This window comes from Carcharodon carcharias, chromosome 14 (assembly GCF_017639515.1).
Source record: "Carcharodon carcharias isolate sCarCar2 chromosome 14, sCarCar2.pri, whole genome shotgun sequence".
NCBI classification, from domain to species: domain Eukaryota; kingdom Metazoa; phylum Chordata; class Chondrichthyes; order Lamniformes; family Lamnidae; genus Carcharodon; species Carcharodon carcharias.
Window position 1 is genome coordinate 60,143,492 of NC_054480.1, and position 24,601 is coordinate 60,168,092.

The 24,601-nt window shown below is 44.7% G+C and overlaps 1 protein-coding gene across 7 annotated transcripts in view; it reads left to right on the forward strand.

The window, feature by feature from the left end:
- Positions 1–24,601, forward strand: part of znfx1 (zinc finger, NFX1-type containing 1) — a 55,758-nt gene that overhangs the window by 18,830 nt on the left and 12,327 nt on the right. For all 7 annotated transcript variants that reach the window (XM_041203990.1, XM_041203987.1, XM_041203989.1 and 4 more), the window contains 7 exons: positions 2,044–2,175; positions 16,819–16,967; positions 17,057–17,200; positions 17,790–17,910; positions 20,851–21,077; positions 22,061–22,200; positions 23,275–23,429. In XM_041203990.1, coding sequence (XP_041059924.1) covers positions 2,044–2,175; positions 16,819–16,967; positions 17,057–17,200; positions 17,790–17,910; positions 20,851–21,077; positions 22,061–22,200; positions 23,275–23,429 — 1,068 coding nt within the window. The remainder of the gene's footprint in view (positions 1–2,043; positions 2,176–16,818; positions 16,968–17,056; positions 17,201–17,789; positions 17,911–20,850; positions 21,078–22,060; positions 22,201–23,274; positions 23,430–24,601) is intronic.

Sequence of the window (24,601 nt, forward strand, 5' to 3'; positions counted from 1 at the left end):
AACCTACAATCAGACTGCTAATAAACACAAACACAAAGACTGAACAAGGTAGGGCTCTTTTCTCCCACAGGATACTGAGAGATGAATTATATTATAGAATTCCTTAAAATTATGAAGAGCTTTAATAAAGTAGATGTAGGGAAGATGTTTCCAGTTGTGGGACATTCAAAAATTAGGAGCCATAAATATAAGGAAGTAAATATAAAATCCAATAAGGAATTCAGGAGAAACTTATTTACCCTGAGAGCAGTTAGACTTTGGAACTCTCTATCACATGGAGTGATGGAGGTGAATTTGGTGGACACTTGTAGGAGAAGTTTGAGAGGGAGAAAGGAAAGGGATATGTTGACAGGAAGAGATCAAGTTAAGTGGTGGAGGTTCACGTACAGAATAAACCTGTTGAGCGAAATGATCTGTTTCTGTGCTATAAAATTCTTTAAATGTAAGATATAGCCATTTTATAACTTATTTTCATCTAATCTTATATTTTAACTTTGTTTCATTTCTTTTTCAATTACTTGTCCAAATCTAATACTACCCCTGGTGGCAGAGGTAGCAGAAGAATAATTGAAATTCAGCTGGAAGAGGCCAGGACTGGATCCACTGGTACAGTCCAGCACTGATCCCAGCGAAGTATGTGGGATCAATGGCAGGGTGCCTTATTTTCCTGTGTCCAATGGGCACCTGCATCTCATATTAGACTGGAAATTCTGAAACTAGCTACCGTTGGTAGGAATTGGCTAGACAATACCCTGCATGGGGCGGTAAAGTTTAAGAGTGACTGATGCTTAGTGAGGGATGGGGATTATGGGGGGGTAGTTGGTTAGTGTTCGTGTTGGTGGGACAATTTCAACTTACCTGCCTGGTGGAAAGGGTGTGGGGGCAGTTAAAAAGAAGCGGCTCCACTATTGAATCTGATCCTGTTCCACAGGGTTGTGACGCATTTGGCACCTGCTTAAATCTGGCTGGATCCTCCTACATGTATATAGATGGGGGTCAATAGACCCTGGTGTCCTTTTGACAGCTGTTTGAGCGGAATGCTTACCAGCTCATTGAAAACTGCTCCAAAGACTGAATTGCAACAATAGCTAAATAATAAACTTTCTCCTGTGGGGCCAGAAGGAGCAGGAGTGCTTGTCCATGTCACACAAGCAAAGTATTGGCCTCTCCTGCTCTGGGTATCTCTTTCCCACCTTCCTGACTCAGAGATGCTTTTGAAACCTGTTACTTACCTTATTGCTGATGGGTGGCCTCAGACCACACAATTTTAACCAACTGAATGCCAATCAGCTGCTTCTTTCTGCTTACTTCAGGCTGGGAGCTGATTGGATTGATATAAATGAGGCCCAGGAGTTAAAATATCTTATGCCTCAAACTGATACTGTATTGTGGAGCTGATGCTTGTCTTGCATCTGCCTGTCTGAAAACCCCCCCAGTTAAAATATTTTCCCTCACTGCTATTGCAAAACCTCAGTTGATAATTTGCATTGAATTAGATCTACTTTGATGCACAATATGAAAATAATACATGGCATCCCATTTATTTTAAATGGTATGGTGGCTCAAGTCACACCGGCAGAGCAATGAGGTCCAGAGAGCATTGTTTAGGGATGTTCAGATTGGAAAGAGGTGCCTTATATTATATTAATGTGATTAATTCCGCAGTACCTCTTACACATGACATTACATTTGTGTTGTGCTCGGATTGCCCGAAGTTCTCTGGCATACAGTTAATAAACGTCCAAATTCAGCACTAAAATGGGGAATAAATCACAAGAATGATCCTTTTTTTGTGATTGGACTGAGTAAAAGAATCCGGCATGCCAGATAACATCGATGAAACCTCGGGTTCCTTTACAAAAAATGTCCATACTTATGTTAAATCTCCTGATGAATACTTATGTATGTTTTTTTTCAAAAATGTATCTATTTCTTCTGAAAAACCTTGTGGTAGGTAAATGTTACACTGATGATGTAGTCAGTAATAATCTTTTAAAGGTTTTCTTCAAACTTGGCTAAGCAATGCCAATTTATAATTTACAGGGAAAACCTATGTCGGGTTAAAAATTGTGCAAGCACTCTTAAAAAATGAGTCAGTTTGGCAACGACGTTTAAGGAAGTTTCCAATTCTGGTGGTGTGCTACACAAACCACGCACTGGACCAGTTTCTTGAAGGTAAGGTTCTGCCATCAGTCTGCTTGAATTTATTTTTTTGTAGAAATTATTAAGCACCCAAGTGTTGTACTAAGTTGTCAGTTTGATGACTATAAAGAGAGTTACATAACTAGGGAGCATTAACAACATTTTGATTAAATATCCAAGCTAATTTTCTGTGATTAGACAGAGAAAAAGAATCCAGCATGCCAGATAACATCAATGAAGCCTAGGGTTCCTTTACAAAAAATTTCCATACCAACATGTCTCATGATGAAAATGCAACTCACATGCAGCTTTCAACCCACACTTCACTTGTGACTCTAAGGTGAGTGCAACATTCAAAACGTGCCTGCAGCAGCGCTGATCCTGGCCATCAGTGATACCAGTGTTAGCCCACACTGCTGGGCTTATATTAAGTGTTAGAGAGGGGTTGTGCTGTTGCTTGAAGATGCTAATGTTGTCCTTATAGCAGTTTCTGTTTTATGGCACAAATCTATTGAATACATTTTAGATAGTAAAAATAGCAATGGACAGTGTGCCATCATCTTCCACTTATATCTGAATCAAAGAGGAGTGTGCTCCATTCATCATTTATTGGTTAATAAGTGCCGAATGCACACACATTGCAATCAGCATTGTATCAATTACAAGTTTGAGACACAAGGTAGAAATTTTGTGACTCAACTGCGAGTGTGGATCAATGCAAGTGATGAGTGTGGGTTGGAGGATCAGGTTGTCGTGCTCTAACCCTGTCTTCATATCGCGTCTCACAAGACCCTGCACTAGGACGCAGAACCTTACAAATTCAGCTTCATTGTTCGTGTGACATTAAATCTGTTAATGACATGGTACTGGTGAAACGGACCCTTTGCACTGTAGTATTATGAGCATACTTCTATGAAATAAATGCCAACACTGCAAAAATAATTCATTGGGTGGAATTTCTGGTCATGCCAGCAGCAGGTTTTGTGGTAGATGGAGGTGGAAAATTTGGAGTGAGGCCAAAAGTCAGATTCCTGTTGGTGGAAAAATGATTTGGAGTTTTCCTTTTGCCACTTTCATGACGGGTTGGTTTTCCCACTTATCCATGTCAGAGACGCCATTTGTATGCACCAGCATGTCATGAATACTCATTAAAAATGCAACTCGCCGGAATCACGTTTTCCCCCTCCCAATTCCGTGGCACGCCAGCGGGAAATTAGACAGGTCTAAATCACAACCAGCTATTCAGGGTGTGCAGCTGTCAACCCACACTTCGCTTGTGTCTTTAAGGTGAGTGCAACATTCAAAACCTGCCTGAAACAGTGCTGATCTGGTGCCAGTGTTGGCCCACACTGCTGGAGGGGCTGCTCACCATGGCTGCCTCGGGTGTTGAGCTGGGCTGCTCACCGTGGCTGCCACGCTACTCTGGCTGCACAGCATTGTGTGCTGCAAGTCTCAGGCAAGGCTGCACTCTAAAACAGAGACCAGCAGGGTGGAACTGAGAGAAACATGAGGGTGAAAGGAGTTTGGTGGGGTTGGGGGGAGGAGATGGCAGAGACATGAGGGCGAAAGAGGTTTTGTAGGGTTTGTTTGGGGGGTGCTGGGAGGAATGAAGGAAGAAACGTGAGGGGAGTTTGGTAGGTTTGGGGACGCATGATGCCAGAGACATGAGGATGAAGGGGGTTTGGGAGGGTTGTGGGGGGGAGATGGCAGAGAAATGAGGGTGCAAGGGGTTTGGTAGGGTTGAAGAGGAGATAGCAGAGTTGGGAGGGTTGGATGGGGGGAAGTGATGGCAAGCAGAGGGAAGATTTGGGGTGGGGAAGCGGGAGCCCGGCATGGAACAGCAGAACGCAGACATATAAGGGGGTGGATGGGATTCAATTTGCATGAAGCAAAGGGGATGCATGTAGACTCTAGAGTACAAAATTGTGGGGGTGGCTGGGTTAGTGTGGCACAAGAGGGAAGACTCCTGGAGTGGCGGGGGAAGGGAAACAGTCTTGAAGTCATTCACTGAAGAGCGGGAGAGCTGAGTGAAAGATAGTTATAGTCCCTGGACTGATGCCAAGGGGTCGGGTGAGAGATTATGGGCAGTCCTGTGGCTTTGTGGACCTCATAGTCAGGGAGAGAGATTAAAAGCAGTCCTGAGGCTCTGTGGGGCATGCTGCAGGGCTATGCATGGTACGCACATCCTGTTCCCCCCCATAGGGAGGGACAAGGCTGTGCTCAGTGGGGATCAGGCACAGCTTGGTGTACAGGATGTGGTCATAGTCTCACACTCGGTAGTGATGGGGATGTCTGACTCTGTACTGGACTGCAGATGAGATGGTCATGGTCAGGGGAGGCACATGCAGCCTGTAAATGGGGAAAATTTAATAAAGGGGGGGGGGTACTCAAAATTCTCCTCGGGGTGGGGTTGGGGAAGCCTCTGTATGTCACAGTGCGCACAGACTCGAGATGGGGAGGGTTGAAGTCCACATGGGGCATGGGGCCATCAACAGCGATGGGTTCGAGGGGGAGGGCAGGAATGTCCATCACAATGACAATGGGCTCCAGGGTTATTTGGGGAGGCTGGAGAATCTCTGGAGGGAGTTCTACCTGCACGTCGTGAGGTTTGAGGAAGGTAAGGGGTTGGGGGGGGACCTGAAATCTGACATGGGGAGGGTCAAAGCTGCTCTCAAAGTAGAAATGCAGTACCACCATCTTGAGACCCCACAGTTTAAAATTGAAACTAGAAAATAGTTTGCACAGGATGGGGCTGAGGCAGTGTGGGAGGAGCCTATGGCTAGACTCAGGGGCCCTAACAGGGCTTATCACTGCTTAGAGTAACAACGTGGAAATAGAGCTCAGGAAGAGTTTATTGAGTAGCTGCAACTGAAGCCATTGGAATGCTTTAACGTGAGACTGCAGGAGTCATTGTTCACAATGAAGTTGATCAATTCAAGCATTAACAGAGAGGAATCTGAGAAAAGAAGATGCAGCCAACCATGAAGGAAGCACAGCTGCTGGATATCTGCAAGATGATCAATGAAAGCCTCCAAATAACTCTTTCGAGTACAAAGCCGTTTCCATCTGTTTCAGATGAAGTTACATTGTTTCATAGTTTGCCATTGTGAGATTTGAACTCTTGATCTTAGGGTTACAAACCCAGTACCATAACCACTTGGCTATTTAAGCCAAGCATGAAAGCCTCCAAGGTGCTTTCTCCATTTAGCATGGCTAATGGGCCAAAGGGCATCCACTCATTCCAAAAGTGCAGGTTAGGCATAATCAGTGTACCAGAACAGACATAGGTGTGCATTGGGTAAAGTTGAACATATTCTGGATGCACTCAGGCCTCTTCCAGCTTCCTTGGGGTTAAGATGTAAAATAGCTGGGATGGCATATTGGCCACCTAGATCTGTGAGGTGATCTGGAGATGAGCAAGAGACAATGCTGTGCGCATCTTTGCTTGTCAAGAGATGTGGTGGCTCATATCTGCCACCTTCTGCGGGAGGAGTTAACACTGCATGGACTGGGAGAACATCTCCTGCCAGTGCCCCTGAAGGTCACCGCTGCACTCAGTTTATTTGCCAGTGGGTCATTCCAAGGATCCACAGGGGCCGTATGTGGCATCTCTTGGTCCTCAACACATAAATGTATCAAGGAGGTGATGGGTGCCCTCTACAGTAAGGCTCATCATTATGTAAGGTTCACACTGGATGAAACTGGCCTGACTACTAGATTCCTGGCTTCACGGCAATCTGTGTCTTCCCTAGAGTACAGGGTGCAATGGGTTGCACACATGTCGTTTTAAGAGGTCCACTCCATGGCAGCAGCCGCTGATGTTCATTAACAGGAAAGGGTTCCATTCCCTGAACATTCAGCTGGTATGTGACCATCAGAAGCACATCATGCACATTTCTGCCAGGTACTCTGTGAACTCCCAAGACTCCACAACATCCTGAGTTACTTCCAGGTGCCTCAGATATTTGAAGGTCTGCAGCGATTACAGGGCTGGCTGCTTGGGGCTAAGGTGTACCCACTGAAAGATGAGTCATGACACCTGTGCATCTCTTCAAAGTGCCTCAGAGGAGAGATACAACGCGGCACAAAGTTTAACAAGATCCAACATCGAGCAGACCATTGGCATCTTGAAGATGCGATTCCAATGCTTGGACTGCTCAGGGGACGCTCTGCTGTACTCTCTACAGAGGGTATCCCACATAATCGTCGTGTGTTGCACCCTGCACAACCAGGCACTTCAAAGGGGAGATCACTTGCCAGAGTGAGACATAGAAGAGGCTGGACACTCCTTGGATGATGAAGAACTGGAAGGGCAGGAACCTGAAGAGGGCCTTGATGGGGGAGCTTCCACGTGAGGATGTGATCAAAGCCACAAGATGTGGGAGACGTGCCTGTGACACACTCATAGCCACAAGTTTCCAAGAGGAGTAAAGTGCAGGAAAACTCATTTCTCCTGTCCCTTAGTGATGTGCCAGTGATCTGAAAGGCTGTTACAACCACTCACATCGAGAGCAAGGTCAGCATTGGGCCTTAAACCTCCAACCCTCAGGTTTTACCAAGCCCTAATTTTTGGAAAGGTCAGCAGCCAAAGCTGTAGGTAGCTGCTCTGGGAAGTGAAAGACAGCACAGCAGCACAAATCCTGCATTAATTGGACTTGATGCAGATGTGGCCTCCCGAATGAGATACTTTGTGCTGCCACAGAGATAAGCACATGGCTGGAGAGACCATCATGGCTACAGGTCTTGTGCTTTGGCACAAACAATGAAGACAGCTATTTGATGATGAGACAACATGAGTGGTAACCTTGCAATGCAGTTGAGCATGCATAGTACCATGGTGTATTTTAATGAATATCACTTCCTAACGCCACTTGCAGTCACTTTCACTTTCATCTCCCTGGCATTAAGGAGTGAGTAACTAATAGTCAGCTAGACATCACATGAATGTAAGGATCACAAAGGGAGTCGATCACTGAGTGGGAGTTTGGCTCATAATAAGAGGCCACATTGATGCATATGCATGATGCATTCAAACGACGAGACCATTGTCATGAGCAGCAAATGTATTTACAAAGGTGCTTGATATATACAGTGAGTGAACACCCGTGACCCAAAAGTGATATCAAGGTTTCTTAATTTCTCTAACCCTACTGCCACGTCTTGATGGATCCTCGACATCCGCAGCAGAGGTGAAGGCAGCCTACTGACTGCTATGCCCTATTATCTTTGATGAATTTGGTGGGTGTCCTCTGGAGGGCCCTGGCATGCTTTATATCTCCTGCTGTGGGGCAGATGTACCCTCCTTGGCCTGTGCAGCTGGAGGTGATGGAGTCATAGGCAGAGGGCATTGGGATCAGCTGAACACTCGTGGAGTCACCTGAGTGGATGGTCCTAGGGTGTCCAGCTGATGACCCTTCTTCCTGTGGGTGCCCAAGGGCACCTGCCTGACTTCCTTGAGGAGAAGGGACACCCGTAGAGGGGTTGAAGTGCCCAGCCCCCCTCGCACCACACCATTGATGGATCCCACCTATGTCTATAACGATGGAGTGCAGGTCTGAGTGAAAATGCAGTAAATCTGTTGGACTAAGGTCTCCAAGGCAGCTGCCATCCTCAAAGAACTCTCATATCAGACAGAGCCTGGGTGGACTCCTCCATCCTTTGCTCTTGTCTGTTGACTGCCTCTCGCAACTCTGCTTCATGTTTCGCCATCTGCCTTGGCATCTCCAGCATGTTAACGATGGCCGTTTCCAGAGTTTCATCATCTGACTCGGACTCAGTGGGTGCCTGTTCTTCAGCAGTCCTCCGAGTGCCGGGAACCTGGGCTGTCGCTGTCTCCAACTGCTGTGGAGATGTGTCAGTGAGGTGTTCTCCAGAATGTGACCATAAGCCTAATCCAGAACTATGATACACTGAGGTGTTTGTCTCTGTGCTGCTGGAGAGTGCAGGTGAATGTTGTTATGGGTCTTCTTCAGATGGCTCCTCATCATCCTCCTCTGAGGTGGCATGGGGGCTGGGACTTATGTTGCCTGTGCTGCTCTGTCTGGATCTGTTGCTGTTTGTAAGAGAGAGAAGATAGATTTAGTTAATGAACAAGCTGAATACAACATTGCATGTCACTCACTGAGAATGTCAGGATGTGATCATCTCATGGAGGGCTCATCCATACTGGCTTGCTGGGAGAGGCCAATCTCTCTTTCACCACAGGAACAATCTCTGTTCACCCCTGCCAACTCAGTGGCATCCTCCTTGATTGTGGAGAGTTCTTGAATGTTGGCCGTACCTCCTCCAGTCTAGGATCTCTCCTTTTTGTTGCGGGCAAGCTTGGCCTGCATGAAGACAAATGGATGGGATTTGATGAGAAGGGATGGAGCATGCCCGCTGTGTGTGCTGAGCCCCACCCCAGCACCCACACCCCCACCACCTCCCCCCACCCCTCTATTAAGGGCTGAAGGTGCTGTTTTTGCAGGATGATAGACAAGATGCTGGTGAATAGGCTTTCAATGCCTATATCTCCCCTACTAATATTGTGGGAGACCCCTGAGCTGTGTGATGCTTTGAGCGCAGAATGCCATGTTGAAAGTGTGAGGTTGACTTACCCTGGTGATCAGGATTAGATAGATCATTTATCCTCTTCCTGCACTGGATGGCATTTCTGTGTAGAGCTGACCTCCTTAACAGCCGCCTCCCAGGCCCACAAGGTGAGGTTGGTGGACCTCCTGGATCCATTCCTGGAAAAAGAACCTCCCAGTGCTGGTGGGCACCTCAAATTAAAGCTTCCAGGGAGCCATGGCACACTCTTCTTGTTCCTTGGAGTCATCCCTGGAACTTCCAGCCACATAGCTGGGCTGCAGAGAGTGATGTGTGTATTTGGGTGGTGTTTAAATATGATGCCAGGAACTTCGATCCCATGAGATGTCGATGGGCTAACAAATCAGTGCCCCTCCATCACGTGATTCAACAAGCAGCTCGCCAATGTATAATTAATGAGGTTTCAAGCAGAAGATCGGGCCACTCATCCTGTTTCAAGCAGAAACTCGCTGCTAATCCTGCACGCCACCATACCTAGTGTCTGAGGTGGAAAATTTGCCTGTAGTCTATAATGAGCATTGAGACATCTTGAAGACATGTAAACCTTTTTAATAAATTCAAGTTCTTTCTTTGACCATTCACCCAGAGAAACTTTTCTTGCCTAATGTTATGTCCTCCCTAAAGGTAATAACTTATTCTTAAGGTTCCATGGGTACAAGCATCATCCAGTAACTAGTTCAGTGGCCAATTATTTTCTCCGCCTAGACTGTGTGTGCTGTCAGCCTATTTCCCCTTTTGAGGGGGTAAGTCTCTGGAACGCACTCCCAACTCTATGTCAGCGGTACTAACTTATCAAATATTTTCCACACCTTGCTATAATAATTTATGCCTACATAGAGATTCTTGGATTCCTGACTCTTTCTGTCAAGAATGTATATAATTTAGGATAATTTATAATGGGGTGTCCTTATTTACAAATCCTTTTAAATTATAAGCATATTATTTGAGTTTCTGATAAGATTCTAGTATTTAGAAAATCAAGGGAATTATTTATGGGAAGAATTTTCCCCCATAGGTGGAGGGAAGTGCAGTAGTGGGCACGTGCAGCTGCTCCTCCGATCAGTGTCCCCAGTTGGGGAGGGAGCCGCCATTTTATGTGGACGGGCCAATTAAGGCCCGCCTGGCGTGACGTCTGCCAGGAACACGATGTGCTCCCTGTACGGGGGGGTGGGAGGGGGATTCCTTCAGCCGGGAGTGTGCTGTTTCATGCCTGCACACGAAAGAGCGCATTCATCTCCTTGAGGCTAAGTGCTGCCTCAGTGAGATCGGCGCCAAATGTAAAAATGGTCAAGGTACTAAAATAAAATTTCCCTGACATGTCCCCTCATGTGACACTGTCACATGAGTTGGGACATGTCCATCACTTTTAATCAAACTTTTATTAAATTTTTGAAAACCCTCATGAAACCTCATCCCGCCCATGGATTTTCTGAAGTCTGCCAGGGCTCCCAGCCTGCCCGCCAACCTTAAGGTTGGATGGGCAGGTCCATTAATTACTTGAATTAGTTTTTAAATGGCCTCAATAGGCTGTTGACAGGTTGGCAGGTGCACAGCTGATTCGGCTGTGCCCTTGCTGACCTGAAAATTGAAATGACACGGGGTGACGTCGGGAGCTCCACCCGATGTCATCCTGCATCATTTTACGTGTTGGGGAGCGGGCCCCAATATCCTGACCTATGTAAATATAACTTTCCCAGTAAAAATACTCTGCAAATTACTTAGTTTCATAGGGTTGCCAACTCTGTCTTGTATTCCTGGACTTTTGATGACGTGGAATTTGCCACTGTTTGCAAATGTTATTGCATTTATCTTAGTTGTGCATCAAAATACACCTAGCCCTTAACAAAGTATTTGACTTTTTGTTCTATAGTGCAATGAATAACAATGTATGAATCAAATACACAAAATAATAGATGAAGAATATGTAATGTATAAATGAAACCTATTCTATGATGTTTCTACAGTCTCGACTGAAATGGGAAACAATAAATAAATACCATTGCTTCAACATAATCATTGATATAAGTAACATAACTAAAATGTTGCCACAATTTTATGACTTTTTACAATATACAGCAAGTTATAAAATAATAAAACCACAATGAAGCCTTTTTTAATTCACTGATCTCCTTCATCCCCACTACTGAAGCCCAGCTCGAGGGGGATGAGGCTGAGCCCTCAGGGGGAAGCACCAAAGCTTCACAACCCTCAGAACAAAACAAATTATCCAACAGAACATGACACAGGCTGACAGGGACTCTCCCTCAGTCAGTTGTATATCTCTCTGTCTCTCTCTCTCTCTCCCCTTCACCCACCCCCCCACCCATTATATGCTCTCTCTCTCTCTCTCTCTCTCTCTTTTCCTCTCTCTCTCTCTCTCTTTCTCTCTCTCTCTCTCTCTCTCTCTCTCTCTCTCTCTCTCTCCCTCCCCCCCCCCCCCTTTTACAGGCCCATATGAGGCAGGAACATGGCGGGGTAGGGTGAGCTGGTAAAATCTTGGGGCACCCTGGTGGATTGGCTCCCCACCAGCCAGCATGAGAGAATTTTACTGATGGCGGGGAGGGCTTTGGACAGGCTTCCCACCACAAGGAGGTGGGAATCCAATTTCAATATGCAAAGGCGCTATTAAGGGCCATTTTATCAGTCCGGATGGGGAAGCTGCCAGCTGACTGCTGTCATCCTGTCAGCAGCAGCTTGGGAAAAAAGAGATTTCAAATCAAAGAGGGGGCTACAGGCAGGGAATGCAGTGGCCCCAGCGATTTACTCAGAGGGGTTTCTGCTCCATCACTTCAAATGTTATGAAAATATAAGTGGTATTGGTGTTGGGACCCCAGCTCATTTATTAAAATTCTGTCCTATGTTTTTATCTCTCTCTCTTCTGTCCCTCTCTGTCCCCCACCCCACTCTTGTTTTGCTTCATGGACTTGCAGAGTTTCCAGGCAATTTTTGTTGACCTCGATGCCATCATCCTCACTAACCAGCAATGAAATAGTGACTCTGAATAAGCAGTCGGAGGGGAGGAGCAGGGTCGGGGCAGGGTGGGGGTGGGGGCGGGGGTGGGGGAGATGGTAGAGTGCAATAGAGCATAGACAATGTAGTTTGCAAGCGACCACAGCAGGGTACTGCACAGGCATAAACCTGGACCACTTCTTCTGAGTCAATAGCAATAGCACTCGGGAGACAAATCTCCCATTCTGGTACACTCCTGTCCAAAGCAGGAGCCTTGGGAACTCCCATTTCATCTTTATTCTACTGTGATACTCTTCACTTTTGCATGCATCACCTTTTCTGCAGTGGGACTTGGTGGTTGCCAGTAATTATCCAGTTTTGTGACTCATATTTCGAGATGTTCCATGATTTTCCCTCAGCATATAGATTGAGGCGTAACAAAAACAACTTGCATTGATCTAGCATCTTTAACAAAGTGAAATGACCCATGACGCTCCACAGGGAGTGTTACCAAACAAAATTTGACATCAAACTACACAAGGAGGCATTAGGACTGAGGTAGGCTTAAAGGAGGAGAGAGGTAGAGAAGCAGAAAGGTTTAAGGAGGGCTGACCAGAGCTTAGGGTCCAAACAACTGAAGGCACAGATGCCAATACCGCACTGAAAAAAATCAGAGATTCACAAGAGGCAAGATTGGCTCCCCCCACCCCCAGCATGAGAGAATTTTACTGATGGCGGGAAGGGCTTTGGACAGGTTCCCACCACAAGGAGATGGGAATCCAATTTCAATATGTAAAAGGGCCATTTTACCAGTCCGGGTGGGGAAGCTGCCAGCTGAATGCTGTCATCCTGTCAGTGGCAGCTTGGGAAGAAAGAGATTGTAAATCAAAGAGGGGGCTACAGGCAGGGAATGCAGTGACCCCAGCGATTTACTCAGAGGGGTTTCTGCTCCATCACTTCAAATGTTATGAAAATATAAGTGGTACTGGGCCTTGCGATTGCTGCAGGGCCCCTGCACACCTCAGTAGTGGCCACCACTCCTGGTAGTGCTGCTGAGCTGCCGGCCCTCTGATTGATCCAGCAGCTCTCGGGGATGGGTGGCCATCCTGCATAGGACATCAACCCTGGTGGCAGCTTATTAATGAGCTGCTGCTGGTAAAATATAGGAGGGATGTCCCGCTGGCCAGCTGTGCGTATTGCTGTCATGCATTTCCAGCTGCTGTCAGGACCCCAGCTCATTTATTAAAATGAGTGCAGACATCTTGGAGGGTTCGGACTGGAGAAGGTTAAAGAGATAGGGAGGAGGGAGGGCATGGAGGGATTTGAAAACAAGGATGAGGATTTTAAAATTGAGGCATTGCCAGACCAGGAGCCAATATTGAGCAAACAGGTGTGGATGAATGGGACAGTGCAAGTTAGGATAAGGGTGGCAGAGTTTGTGATGAGTTCAAGTTTATAGAGGGTATAAGAAGGGAAACTGGACAGGAATGTTGAAATTGTCAAGTCTAGTTGGTAACAAAGGCATGTATGGGAACTTTGAATGAGCTGATGTAAGTAAAGATTTGGGCAATGTTACACCAGTGGAAGTAGGTGGTCTTGATGATGACACAATTATGCAGCCAGAATTTCATTTTGTGGCCAAGTATGACACAAAGTTCCAAAAAGTCTGCACAGCCTCAGACAGTGACCAAAGAGAGGGATAGAATCAGTGGATAGGTAATGCAATGTTTGGCAAGGCCTTCCGGCATTTAATTTTTAAAAATTCTGTTCATCCAGAATTGGATGTGTACCAAGGAGCATGACAAATCAGAGATAGTGGAGAGGTGTGAGAAGTGGTGGTGAGATAGGGCCGGGTATCGTCAGCATGTATGTGGAACCTGATACCGTTTTCAGTTGATGTCGCGAAGAGGCAGCATGTGGAGAAGAAATAGAAGGGGTCAGAATTAGGTCTTTGGGGAACTCCAGAGGAAGGGAAGCCAATGCAGGTGATTCTCAGGTTGTGACTGGATTAAAAAAGGGATGTAACTAGTTGAAAAAGTCTCACCCAGCTAGATGATGGAGGAGAGGCATTAGAGGCAGATGAAAGGCTCCAGACAAGTGGAGAAATATAGGCAGGGTAGTCTACCATAGTCATAGCCACACAGGCTGTCATTTCTGACAAAAGCCATTTCAGTGCTGTTTATATTGATGTGATACTTTTAAGTTGAAGTGAGGTTACAAAAGTTTTTAAAATCCACCTTGTAGCCAGAGAAGAGCAGAATTGTGGATTGAAGCCGAACCAGTTAGGCTGATTTGTACAACATTACCTGTCTTGATATCAGACAGCAGGAATCTAACAAGATTGTGTTGAGATGACATGTTTCATTCTGAAAGCAGGAAGGAATTGTTCCTGGAAACCTTTACTCGGGGGCAGTGACTGATTTTATTTGGCAGCTCTACTGACCAACTGCTGCAAGGACAAGTCAACCCTCAACTTTCTGTCATCAACTGATAAGAAAAAATGGATAAGTGCACTAGTAAGAACAGTATGGTGTATTTAATATTCTTTCTGTTTTAGGAGGGATTGAAATTAAGCTAAAGAAGTGTGAGATTTCCTTTCAGGGGTTGTGTCTTCAGTTGCTGACTGTAAAATAAAGCAACTTAACGATTTATATCTGGCCTCATCTGAGTAAGGCGTTAATCAGTCCACCTTCCTGAAGGTTGTAGAAGTGTAACTAAGCTTTATGATTTACAGTTTGTGTGACAAGGGGGTCTCATTTTTATATCCCTAGCTCAGGCTGCCATTTAACCTGATATAATACAGTTTCGATAAACTCCAGATTGTGAAGAACCTGCTCTACCCCAAAAATTTGACATTTTTGCATTTAATGCACTCAAAAATGATCATTTGACATCAAATGTTCTCATTTGGAATGAGTTTCATCAAAGATCAGTAGTGTTTTGCCATCTTTGACATCAAATGCGATCAAATGGCAAAAGACACTCAAAGGCATTGAATGTGCTCAAAGTTATCCAATGCACTCAAAAATATCAAATGCGCTCTGTATTGAAAATGCAAGGAAATTAATTACTTCAATAATATCTGAATTTATTCCGTTTTTTTCATTTAGACCCAAAAAAATCTTTCCACCATACAGTACATGCTTAAGAGCACCAGATCCCCATTCGTTCTTAATTCAATTTAATTTAGGGTCGATACTTTCCACCCACCCACTCGCTAAGTCTCAGAGTCTAAACTCTCTTCACACCCCCACCCAGTTTCAGGGTCTAAACCCTCTTTTCCTCCTGCCCCCAGTCTCACACTATAAACTTTCCCTCCATCTCCCCCGCACATCCCCACTCCTCCCAGCCCCCCAGATTCAGGGTCTAAACTCTTCCCAACCAAGTCTCAGCATCTAAACTCTCCCCCACCCCCGCCTAGTGTAAGGATTGGAACTCTTCCCCTCTCCTATTCCTGGGGTCTAATATCTTTGCCCCCACCCCCAAACCCCACCAACATATCAGGGTCTAAACTCTCTCTCTCCCCCTCCAGTCTCAGGGTCTAAATTCTCCCCCCACCCCCAATCTCGGTCTAAATTCTCCCTCCCCCAAAAGTCTCAGGGTCCAAACTCTTTCTCCCCACCATTCTTGCAGTCTCAGTGTCTAAGCTCTCTCTCCCCACTCTCTCCCTCCAGTCTCCAAACTCTCTCCCCCCCTCTCTCTGTCTCCAGACCTCAAACTCTCTCTCTCTCACCCCTCCCAGTTTCCAAACTCTTTCCCCCCCACCCCTCACCCCCCCTCTCACCTCACTCCAGTCTCCAAACTCTCTCTTCCCTAAATGGCTAAATGATTGCTTTTGAGCACAGTTGATATCAAATGAGTGCAAATGATCGCTGTTGAACACACATGACTTGCAAAAGTGTGCTTTTTTGCTGAACCCAAGTGAATATCTGGATTAGATCTAAGATTCGTAATATCTGCCCTTATTACTTTTGAAAATAGTGACCGGAAAACAAAACACAGTATGATAACAAACTTAAATTTACTGAAGTGATAACACAGAGTGAAGAAATATAGGGAAGAATTTTTGGGTCGGCAAGCAGGGGCAGGGCCTGCTCGCCAACGCATAAAATGATGCACGTGGTGCCGGGCGTGCGTTCCGAAGTCACCGCACGTCATTTAGATTGTCAGTTTGGCGGGCGTGCAGCTGACTCAGCTGCACGTCCGCCAAACTGTCAAAAGCCTATTAAGGCCATTAAGAAAGTAATTAAAGTTGTTAAGAATGTTGCCCGTCCAACCTTAAGGTTGGCAGGTAGGTGAAGAGCCCAGACGGCCTTTGCATTTTTTCATAAAACCTCATTCACGGGCGGGATGAGGTTTCATGAAGGGTTTATTAATTATAATAATTTTTGAAAAATTAATGGACATGTCCCAGCTCATATGACAGTTTCACATGAGGGGACGTGTCCTTAAATTTTTTTTTTTGTTACCTTTCTGCAATGTTTCATAACTGAATATAATCTCTCTGAGGCCTGTTTGTGCCTCAGAGAATTTCTGAGCTCTTTCGTGAAAGATGCAACACTTCCAGGCGTGCGTCATACCAATTAAAGCCCACCCACGTAAGATGTCGCCGAGGCCCCGATTGGGGGCGCCGATCGGGTTCACGTCTACCCCCGCCTGCCCCCGCACAATCTCCTTGGCGAGGGGAAATAAGCTTGGATTTTGCTCCATTATCCAGCACACAAAGCAATGGGATATCGGAAGCAAAATTTGGTAATGTGGTTTGCTGCCTCATTTCTACTTCAACATTAATTTCCCTCCCTTCATCTTTTAAGGCCTCGGCACAGGTGAAGACCTAAAAATTGCCAGTTCCTTCTTAATCCTGGGGACTTTAAAAGATCCCATTCTTCAGGTAATACACTGGCAGTTCCATGGTATCACTGCCAGAATTTCCTGGTGGGCTATGGTAGGCACTTGCCCCTTGCTAGCAGAGATCCGACTGGAAGCCTGCCCTGCATGATGAAGGAGTCCCAACCCCAAAAAGTGCATCAGGGTGGTGGATGGAAGTCTCACTCTGACTCTCTTCTGAGAGGAAGGGGAGAGTCCAGGTCATGTAACTTCATTACAAAGTTAACATGTGTGTGTCTTTTTCTTGTTCAGGAATCTATGGATTTTTGCACACCGGCCTGGTCAGGGTGGGTGGAAGGAGTAACAGTGAACTACTGAAAAGATTCACCCTGAAGGAACTGAGAAACAGCAGAGATTTCAGAAGAAAACTTCCCCAACACTTGCGAGGCGCCTATTTTGAAGTAAGATTGGAATATGTTGCTGAAATCCCATGATCTGGAATTATTATTAGCAAAACTCACTGAATCATTATAATTTGTAATCAATGTAGGTGACCAATCAGATGAGGGAATCAGAGCAGAAGATTCGTGCAGCAGCACAGCACTTGGAGTGCACAACACAAGGGGTTCTTCATGAGCAGTATTTAGAGAAATACATCTCTGCAATGCATTGGAATAGCTTGCAGAATGGACTGGTATGGCAACACAAGATATCTCTAACCCCCATTACCCCACCATCATTTTCTCCCTTCTCATACCTCTTTTGAATGCATTGATGAAGTATGGTTCCAAATGCCAGCAGTTCTTTTGTGTCTTGAACAATTGTATATTCTTCAGATGAGCTTAGGACTTTAATATTAGCAGGTTGTTTAATCAGAGCTATCACAGTTAAACCAGATACACTTCTCATTTGATGTCTAAGTATCCTTCTTCTAGCAGAGATCACTGGTTGGCACCGGGAGCAGACATACTGAGTTATGGTTCCCTCTGTATCTTACGGACTGGATACCTTATTTTTGTCATTATTTCAGATGTGCACTGGGGAGCCTGTGTGCTAATTGATGGACTTTACTGTTGCAGTTAAAAGTTGAAGTGTGATTGATTGTACTTTACCTGCTGTTATGAGCAGGTTGTGTCAACACAATTGAAACCTGACACAACTAATTGTTTTAAATATTTGTTTGAGGGTTTATGATGCATGCTCTGTCAGTTTTGGTGATAAGGCCTGAAGTTGGTGTTGGAGAACATCTAACCATTTTACTGAATATTTTAATGCTCGTGTAGGCATTTGATGGTTTTGGCTTACTTGGAGGAAGGCACTCATTAATCTTGGAGTGGCTCGGTCTTGGTTTCATGAGTGTGACGGCAATTCCTGGAGCAGATCCTCAGAACATGGAAAATGCAGGTAAGGCTCCCAATATCATATTCAGAATTTCTTTTTCATTATTCAATGGATTGTTACTAAACCCCAAATAATATTGCCCTCCATTACTTCCATTGCCAGTTTTCTCTTTAATAGTACTACTAACCACTTAACATAATTCCCTTAATTTGGAAAGGCAGAAAAATCTGGATTGCAAGCTTACTGTCATCTTTGCCACCATTAATTGGCTGTCAGAATGCGTCATTCATTGGGGGTGAATTATTCTGTGTACATTCTTGCTGCTACCCCATAATTGGATGTTCTTTCCAATGAGATTTTCAAGAAAATCTCAAACCCTTATAATGAAAACCTCAAATTTCCATCTCAGTGTCAAAATCTAGATTGGTTAATGATAAGGGTGGAGCATCCAATTACCCTATAGTGTTATGGCTAAAATCCCCACAGAATTTGATCTTCCTGTCATTGCAGCACCCAAAGAGGTAGCTTTCCTTGATGGGAAGTCTAAGTCTATCTCTGATCAGAAAGACTGCAATTCTTCCTGCCAATGGCCAAACTGACTGCTCAGCTCACTCTGACAATGCGGTGGTCTGCTTTCCCAGTAATAGTGCTGAACCTTATAGAGATATCAGGGGTCCTCTTTGCCTAATTTTGACAGATTTGTTTTATGTTCATTCTTGACATCAAGATTTGGGCTCATTACATGTGTTTGTGAATAATATATTATCTTAGATTAAGAAATGGTTAATGGACGGAAAACAGAGATTAGGAATAAATGGCTCATTTTTTGAGTTGGCAGGCTAGTGGGATGCTGCAAAGATCAGCTGTTTACAACCTATATCAATGACTTACCTGAGGGGATCAAGTGTAATGTATTCAAGGTTGCTGATGATACAAAACTAGGTGGCAAAATAAGCTGTGAGGAGGACACAAAGTGGCCGCAAAAGGACAATTTGACTGAGCAAGAATGCGACAAATTTGAGTGGAATGTAAAATTATCCACTTTGGCAGAAAGAATAGAAGATAAAATATATTTTTAAAAAGTGACTGACTAATAAATGTTGGTGTGAAGAGAGATTTAGATGTTCTTGTACATGAATTATGTTCATAGCCTTGGTGTTACATTTGATCCCGAGATAAGCTTCCGACCATATATCCTCGCCACCACTAAGATTGACTATTTCCACCTTCAAAACATTGCCCGACTCTGACCTTGCCTCAACATATTTGCTGCTGAGAACTTTAACTGTGCCTTTGTTTACCTCTAGACTGGACTATTCTACACTCTTGGCCACCTTCCTCATTATTCTCTGCAAACTTGAGATCATTCAAAATTCTGCTGCCTGTATCCTAATGCACACGAAGCATCGCTCACTCATCATGCCTGTACTAGCTGACCTACATTGGCTCCTGGTCAAGCATTTATTTCAAAATTCTCTATTTTAAAATTCTCATTGTGGTTTTCAAATCCCTCCCTGGCCTTGTCCCTCCCTATCTTTGTGATCTCCTTCAACCTTACAGTCTGCCAAGATTTCTGTGCTCCAGCAATTCTGGTCTCTTGAGCATTTCCGATTTTTAATCACTCCAACATTGGCAGCCGTGCCTTCAGTTGCCTAGGCCCTAAGCTCTAGAATTTCCTCCCTAAACCTTTCCGCCTCTCTTTCCTTCTTCAAAGCGTTCCTTAAAACAAACTTTTGATCACCTGCACAAAAATCTCATTATTGAATCATAGAATGTCTATGTTGTCTTTATGCAAGAGCAACTCAATCTAGTCCAATTCCCCCACCTTTTCCCTGTAGCCCTGCAAATTTTTCTCTTCAAGTAATTATCTAATTCCTTTCGAAAGTCACAATTGAATCTGCCTCCAGCACACGCCCAGGCAGTGCACTCCAGATCCTAACGACTGGCTGACTGAAAAAATAATTTTCCTCAAGCTGCCTTAGGCTCGTTAAACATTCATCTTATATCAGCGTCCTCTGGAGCTTGACCCCTCTGCCAATGGGATCAGTCTCTATCTACTCTGTCTGGACCCTTCATGATTTTGAATAGCTCTATCAAATCTCCCCTCAACCTTCCTTTCTCCAAGGCCAACAGCCTCAACTTCTCCACTCTATCCACAAAACTGAAGTTCACCACCCCTGGAACCATTCTCTTAAATTTTTTCTGGACCATCTCTAGTGCTTTCACATCCTTGATACGACTCGGCATCAAATGTAAAGTGCCTCGGGATATTTTATTACATTCAAGGTGCTATATAAGTGCAAGTTGTTCATTTTTGTCATTTAATCACAGAAAGTTAATATCCAGGTACATTAAATAATCTGGAAAGTAAATGGTATGTCAGCGTTTATTGCAAGGAGGATGGAGTTTAAAGTAGGGAAGTCTTGCTGCAATTAGAGGGCATTAATGAGGCCCCACCTGGAGCGCTCAGCTTTGGCCTCCCTACCAAAGGAAAGATGTATTTGCCTTCAAGGGGCTGCAATAAAGATTGTCTTATGAGAACCGATTGAGTAGAATGGGTCTATATTCTATGCAGTTTAGAAGAATGAGAAGTGTTCTCATTGAATCGTATAAATTTCTTAGATGGCGTCACAGGGTAGATGTTGAAAGACTCTTTCCCCTGGCTGGAGAGATTGGAAACCAGGGCCATGCTTTCAGGATAAGGGATTGGTCAATTCAAACTAAGATGATGAAAATTTCCTTCACTCGGAGGATTATGAATCTGTGGAATTTCTATCCCAGAGAGCTATGGCTGCTCAGTCATTGAGTACATTCAGGGTGGAGATTGATAGATTTTTTAACACTAAGAGAATCAAGGGATATGGAGATCGGGCAGAAAAGTGGATTCGAGATAGAAGATCAACTATAATCTTATTGAATGGCAGAGCATGCTCAAGGGACCATATGGCCTTCTCCTGTTCCTATTTCTCATGTTCTAAGCCTTTTTACCTTGTTTTTGTAAAGATGACCAACAGGAGGAAATTGAGGATGAAGATGTAGAAGAGGAGTTGATTCAAATCTCTGAGGAAGCAGAGCTCATCCAGCGAGAGAGAATGATTGATGATGATGAGCCTAAAATGAGGACCAAGAAGAAACAAGATGCCGATCTCAATGAACTGGCAAACACATTGTTAGCAATGAACCTTAACAAGCAAGGACCTCAGGGAGCACAGGAGGAAGGTGGCTGGCAGGTAAATCTAGAGGTTCTGAAACTTTAAAGAACCACTGTCACCATTAATTAGACTCTTTTCAACAAAGCTATCAAAAAAATTGGGCTGGATTTAATTGAGGCCCTTAAATGGACAATTAATTCCCACTTAACAAACTCATTCTGCCGCTGCCTGCATTTAAGTCGTTCCAAGTGCCCAACCTCTGAGTTGGTGGCTGGCAGTGGGCGGTGGGGCCGTCCCTTTTTAACTGGACACCTGGGGCCATGAGAGAGCCCCCCCCCCCCCAAAGTGTAACTCCTCTACATGGCTCCCTCCCCATGGACTCTCAAATCTTCACCCCCAAGCTCTTTACCAGCCCCCAAACACCTAAGATGTTGCGATCCATTGCAGCTCCCCTCTTCATTGCCCGAGTGCAGTACTGGCAGTGGCCACAGCTTCCACTGGCGCTACCAGTACATTGAGAGCCTCGGGCCTCTGGCTGGCAGCTCTCTGAGGTGGGACTTCCTGTCCCTGAGGGGTGTAAATCCCACTTCCCATCTATTAACTGCTGGGCTGTGAAATGTCTGCGGGACAGCTGTTCTTTCCTGGGAGGACTCCTCCCCAAATTTTCGGCTGGGGGATCGGGGACCAAAGCGTCCCATATAATTCAGCCCATGGAATTTTGAGCCATGATATCGTCAACAATCACTGTTGACACAATAGTTCAAATTCTCCTGAGTACCCCATGGCAGTGGGGGACCTTACCCACCATCAGTGCAAGTTGGAAAATAATTCCACATTGCGAATGAAAACTTGTGGGCAGTTAGCTTGTGATTTTATAGGGAGGGCTGGATGAGATCCACTGTCACCAGCCCATACTTTGAAAAGAGCCTATTGCAGAAGCATTGGATCACAATACATTTATTTTAAAAATTGATGAAGTATCTCCTCTGCATATTTCAAAATATCTTTCTCATGTGATCATTCAGTCCCATGTTTAGCACAATGTTGCTGTTTTTAAACAGGTGCAACGCAGCGAAAGGAAGAAAATGAAACAGAAAGCACAAGCAGAACTGCGGAAGAGCGGTGCTATGACTGCAGCAGAGGAGAGAGGAACTTTCAACATCTGGATGCTTTCTCTTAAAGATAGATGGCGCCTGTACAGGTCATAGCCACACATTCCTCTTCAGTCTTCCACATTATTTTCTCTTCCACATGCCCTCCTTTTTGTCGTTGAACGCCAGTGTTCTTGAGACCATGATTTTTCTATGATGTCTCTGCCACTTCTCTGAGCATTACCATCCAGACAGGTGCCTCCACTGCAACCCATTGGGGTCCTGTATGCTTTAGTTTACTTTTTAAACACTTTTTTTGTTTGATTTTCCAGCTAGAGAACTGCTTAAATCAGTTCAGCGAAGCCACGCAATTTGACTAATGAGTGGTCTTAAGATTCAAATTTGGAATTCATGATATTGAAGGAAAATCTAATCCATTATATATGTCACAGAAAATCTACATGATGTTCTTGACCTTTGCTCATTAGTGAAATTGTTGTCACCACTTCGAGTGCCACAAGTTAATTTGATAGGAATTGATAAGTTTTAAATATGTGGTTTTTTAGAAAGACATTTTTTCTTCCTTTAAATTTAGAGGACCTTGTATGTATTGAGATGCAACATGCGTTCATGTGTAATTGCTCAGATGCTGAAGAGGTACCTGATTTTAGAACCTGCCACCAGTGTGTTGAAACATAGGGGCCCATTTTCCTAACTCCATGTGCCCAGGGAACACCCATCCCAGAGTGCAAAGGTCACGCTAAAGGAGATGGACCTTTTCTTGTCCTGGTCTGGTAGACACTGAGATCCCAGACACGGGAGCGGCCCAAGATGTGGGTTTGAGCAGAGAAGCACCCTCAAATTGGATAAGTGCTAATTTCTGTAAAATATCTGGACAAATCTTGGCTCTAGTGGCCAGTAATAGAATCACACTAGAACTATACGTGAATTTCCTTTCATTTCATCCATTTCCAGCACATCTGTAGCGGGGGCGGTGTGGGGTGGGGTGGAGGGTGTATTTGTTCAAGCAAATCCCCAGCCTATATTAATAGTTCAGAGCATGAAGTCCTGGCAATCTTGGGCTTGCAATATTTAGGAACATTTTCCCATAATGTTTTCTATATTTCTAGACCTGTGATCATTCCAATATTTATATGCGATGATAATTCCTTTGAAAATTCCAGGTTGTGGTTGTCCATGTATCAAACAGATGTAAGGCGACGGATAATTCAGCATGAGCAGCTCTACCAAGCGGCAGCTGATAGGTTGGCAGAGTTGAGGCTGCAAGAAGACCTCTGGGTTCTGAAGGAAGCTAAAGTTGTTGGGATGACAACCACAGGTTTGATTTTGTTTTAAAATCTACTATCTGTGCTGATACATTGCAGATTATGTGACATCAGCATCAAAATGGTTAGGAATTGGCTTTACCAAACAGCATGCGGAGCGGGATGAGGGTGCGAAGAAGAGATTTCTTCTGTGACTTGCATGTAACAGAAATGTAAACTCTTTCTTTATAAAGGGATTTATGATTTAGGTACATATTTTGCACAAAACAACTTTCCTAGTGCACTTGACAAGGAGCCAAGGGCCATGTTCTGTTCCAAGATTCCACCTAAAATGATAGAGAATGAGACACAATCTAGCAGTGAGACCTACTCCTCCTCTCCCATTGCCCAACTTGGATTTCACTGTGCTCTCCCAAGCAGGCATCACTGCTGGCTGCATCTTCCCCATTGTAATCCTGGCGGATTTTCCTTGTGTCTGTCTCAGTTACTATTTTTCTCTGGGACCACCATGTAGAAGGTGGTGGTAGTGTCTGTAATGGTCATTAGGCCCCCCCAGTGGATGAAGAGGGCCTTGTAGTGGCTTTCTCTCCCTTCAATGTAGGCCCCACTTACTTTTTATAGACTTAAACCTCTCCTGAGACCTACAAGGCCATGGATTCCCAGGTTTTCGGGTCACTTCTGCTTCCTTAAATGCCCGTCTATCTCTTCTGGATTTTGTGAACAGACATTGGCGGGCCTCCTCTTGATGGCAGCAACTCTGTCAGGAACCCACCATGACTATCAAATGACCTCCCAACAGAGAGAAATGAGTCAGCGTTGAGGTCGGAGTGGGTGGAATTTTCCCTGGAAGAGGAGAATCCTGTCTGACATGTTGGAACCATTCCACACAATGTTTGCTGATAAACAGTCTGAGCATTTAGCAAACTTTTTAACCCCCTCTTATTGTTAGCATAGCTCTATATTTGGCACTTGATATTTGATGGAATAAACTATCGCTTGAATATATCTTCACTTTGGATTTTACAGCACAAGTTGAGTAATGGATGGCAAAACCAAGATCATTATTGCACCTTATTGACAGCCCAAAGGTACAAATTGCACAGTAGATGCTGCTGGAAGTCAATAGTATCCGCTTTTAAGTTGGGGTGGTTGTTGCAGCTCAAATTCCCCAAAGCTATCTCGAATTTGCTGTCCATTGCAAGGCTTAAGTACATTTTCCCTAGTC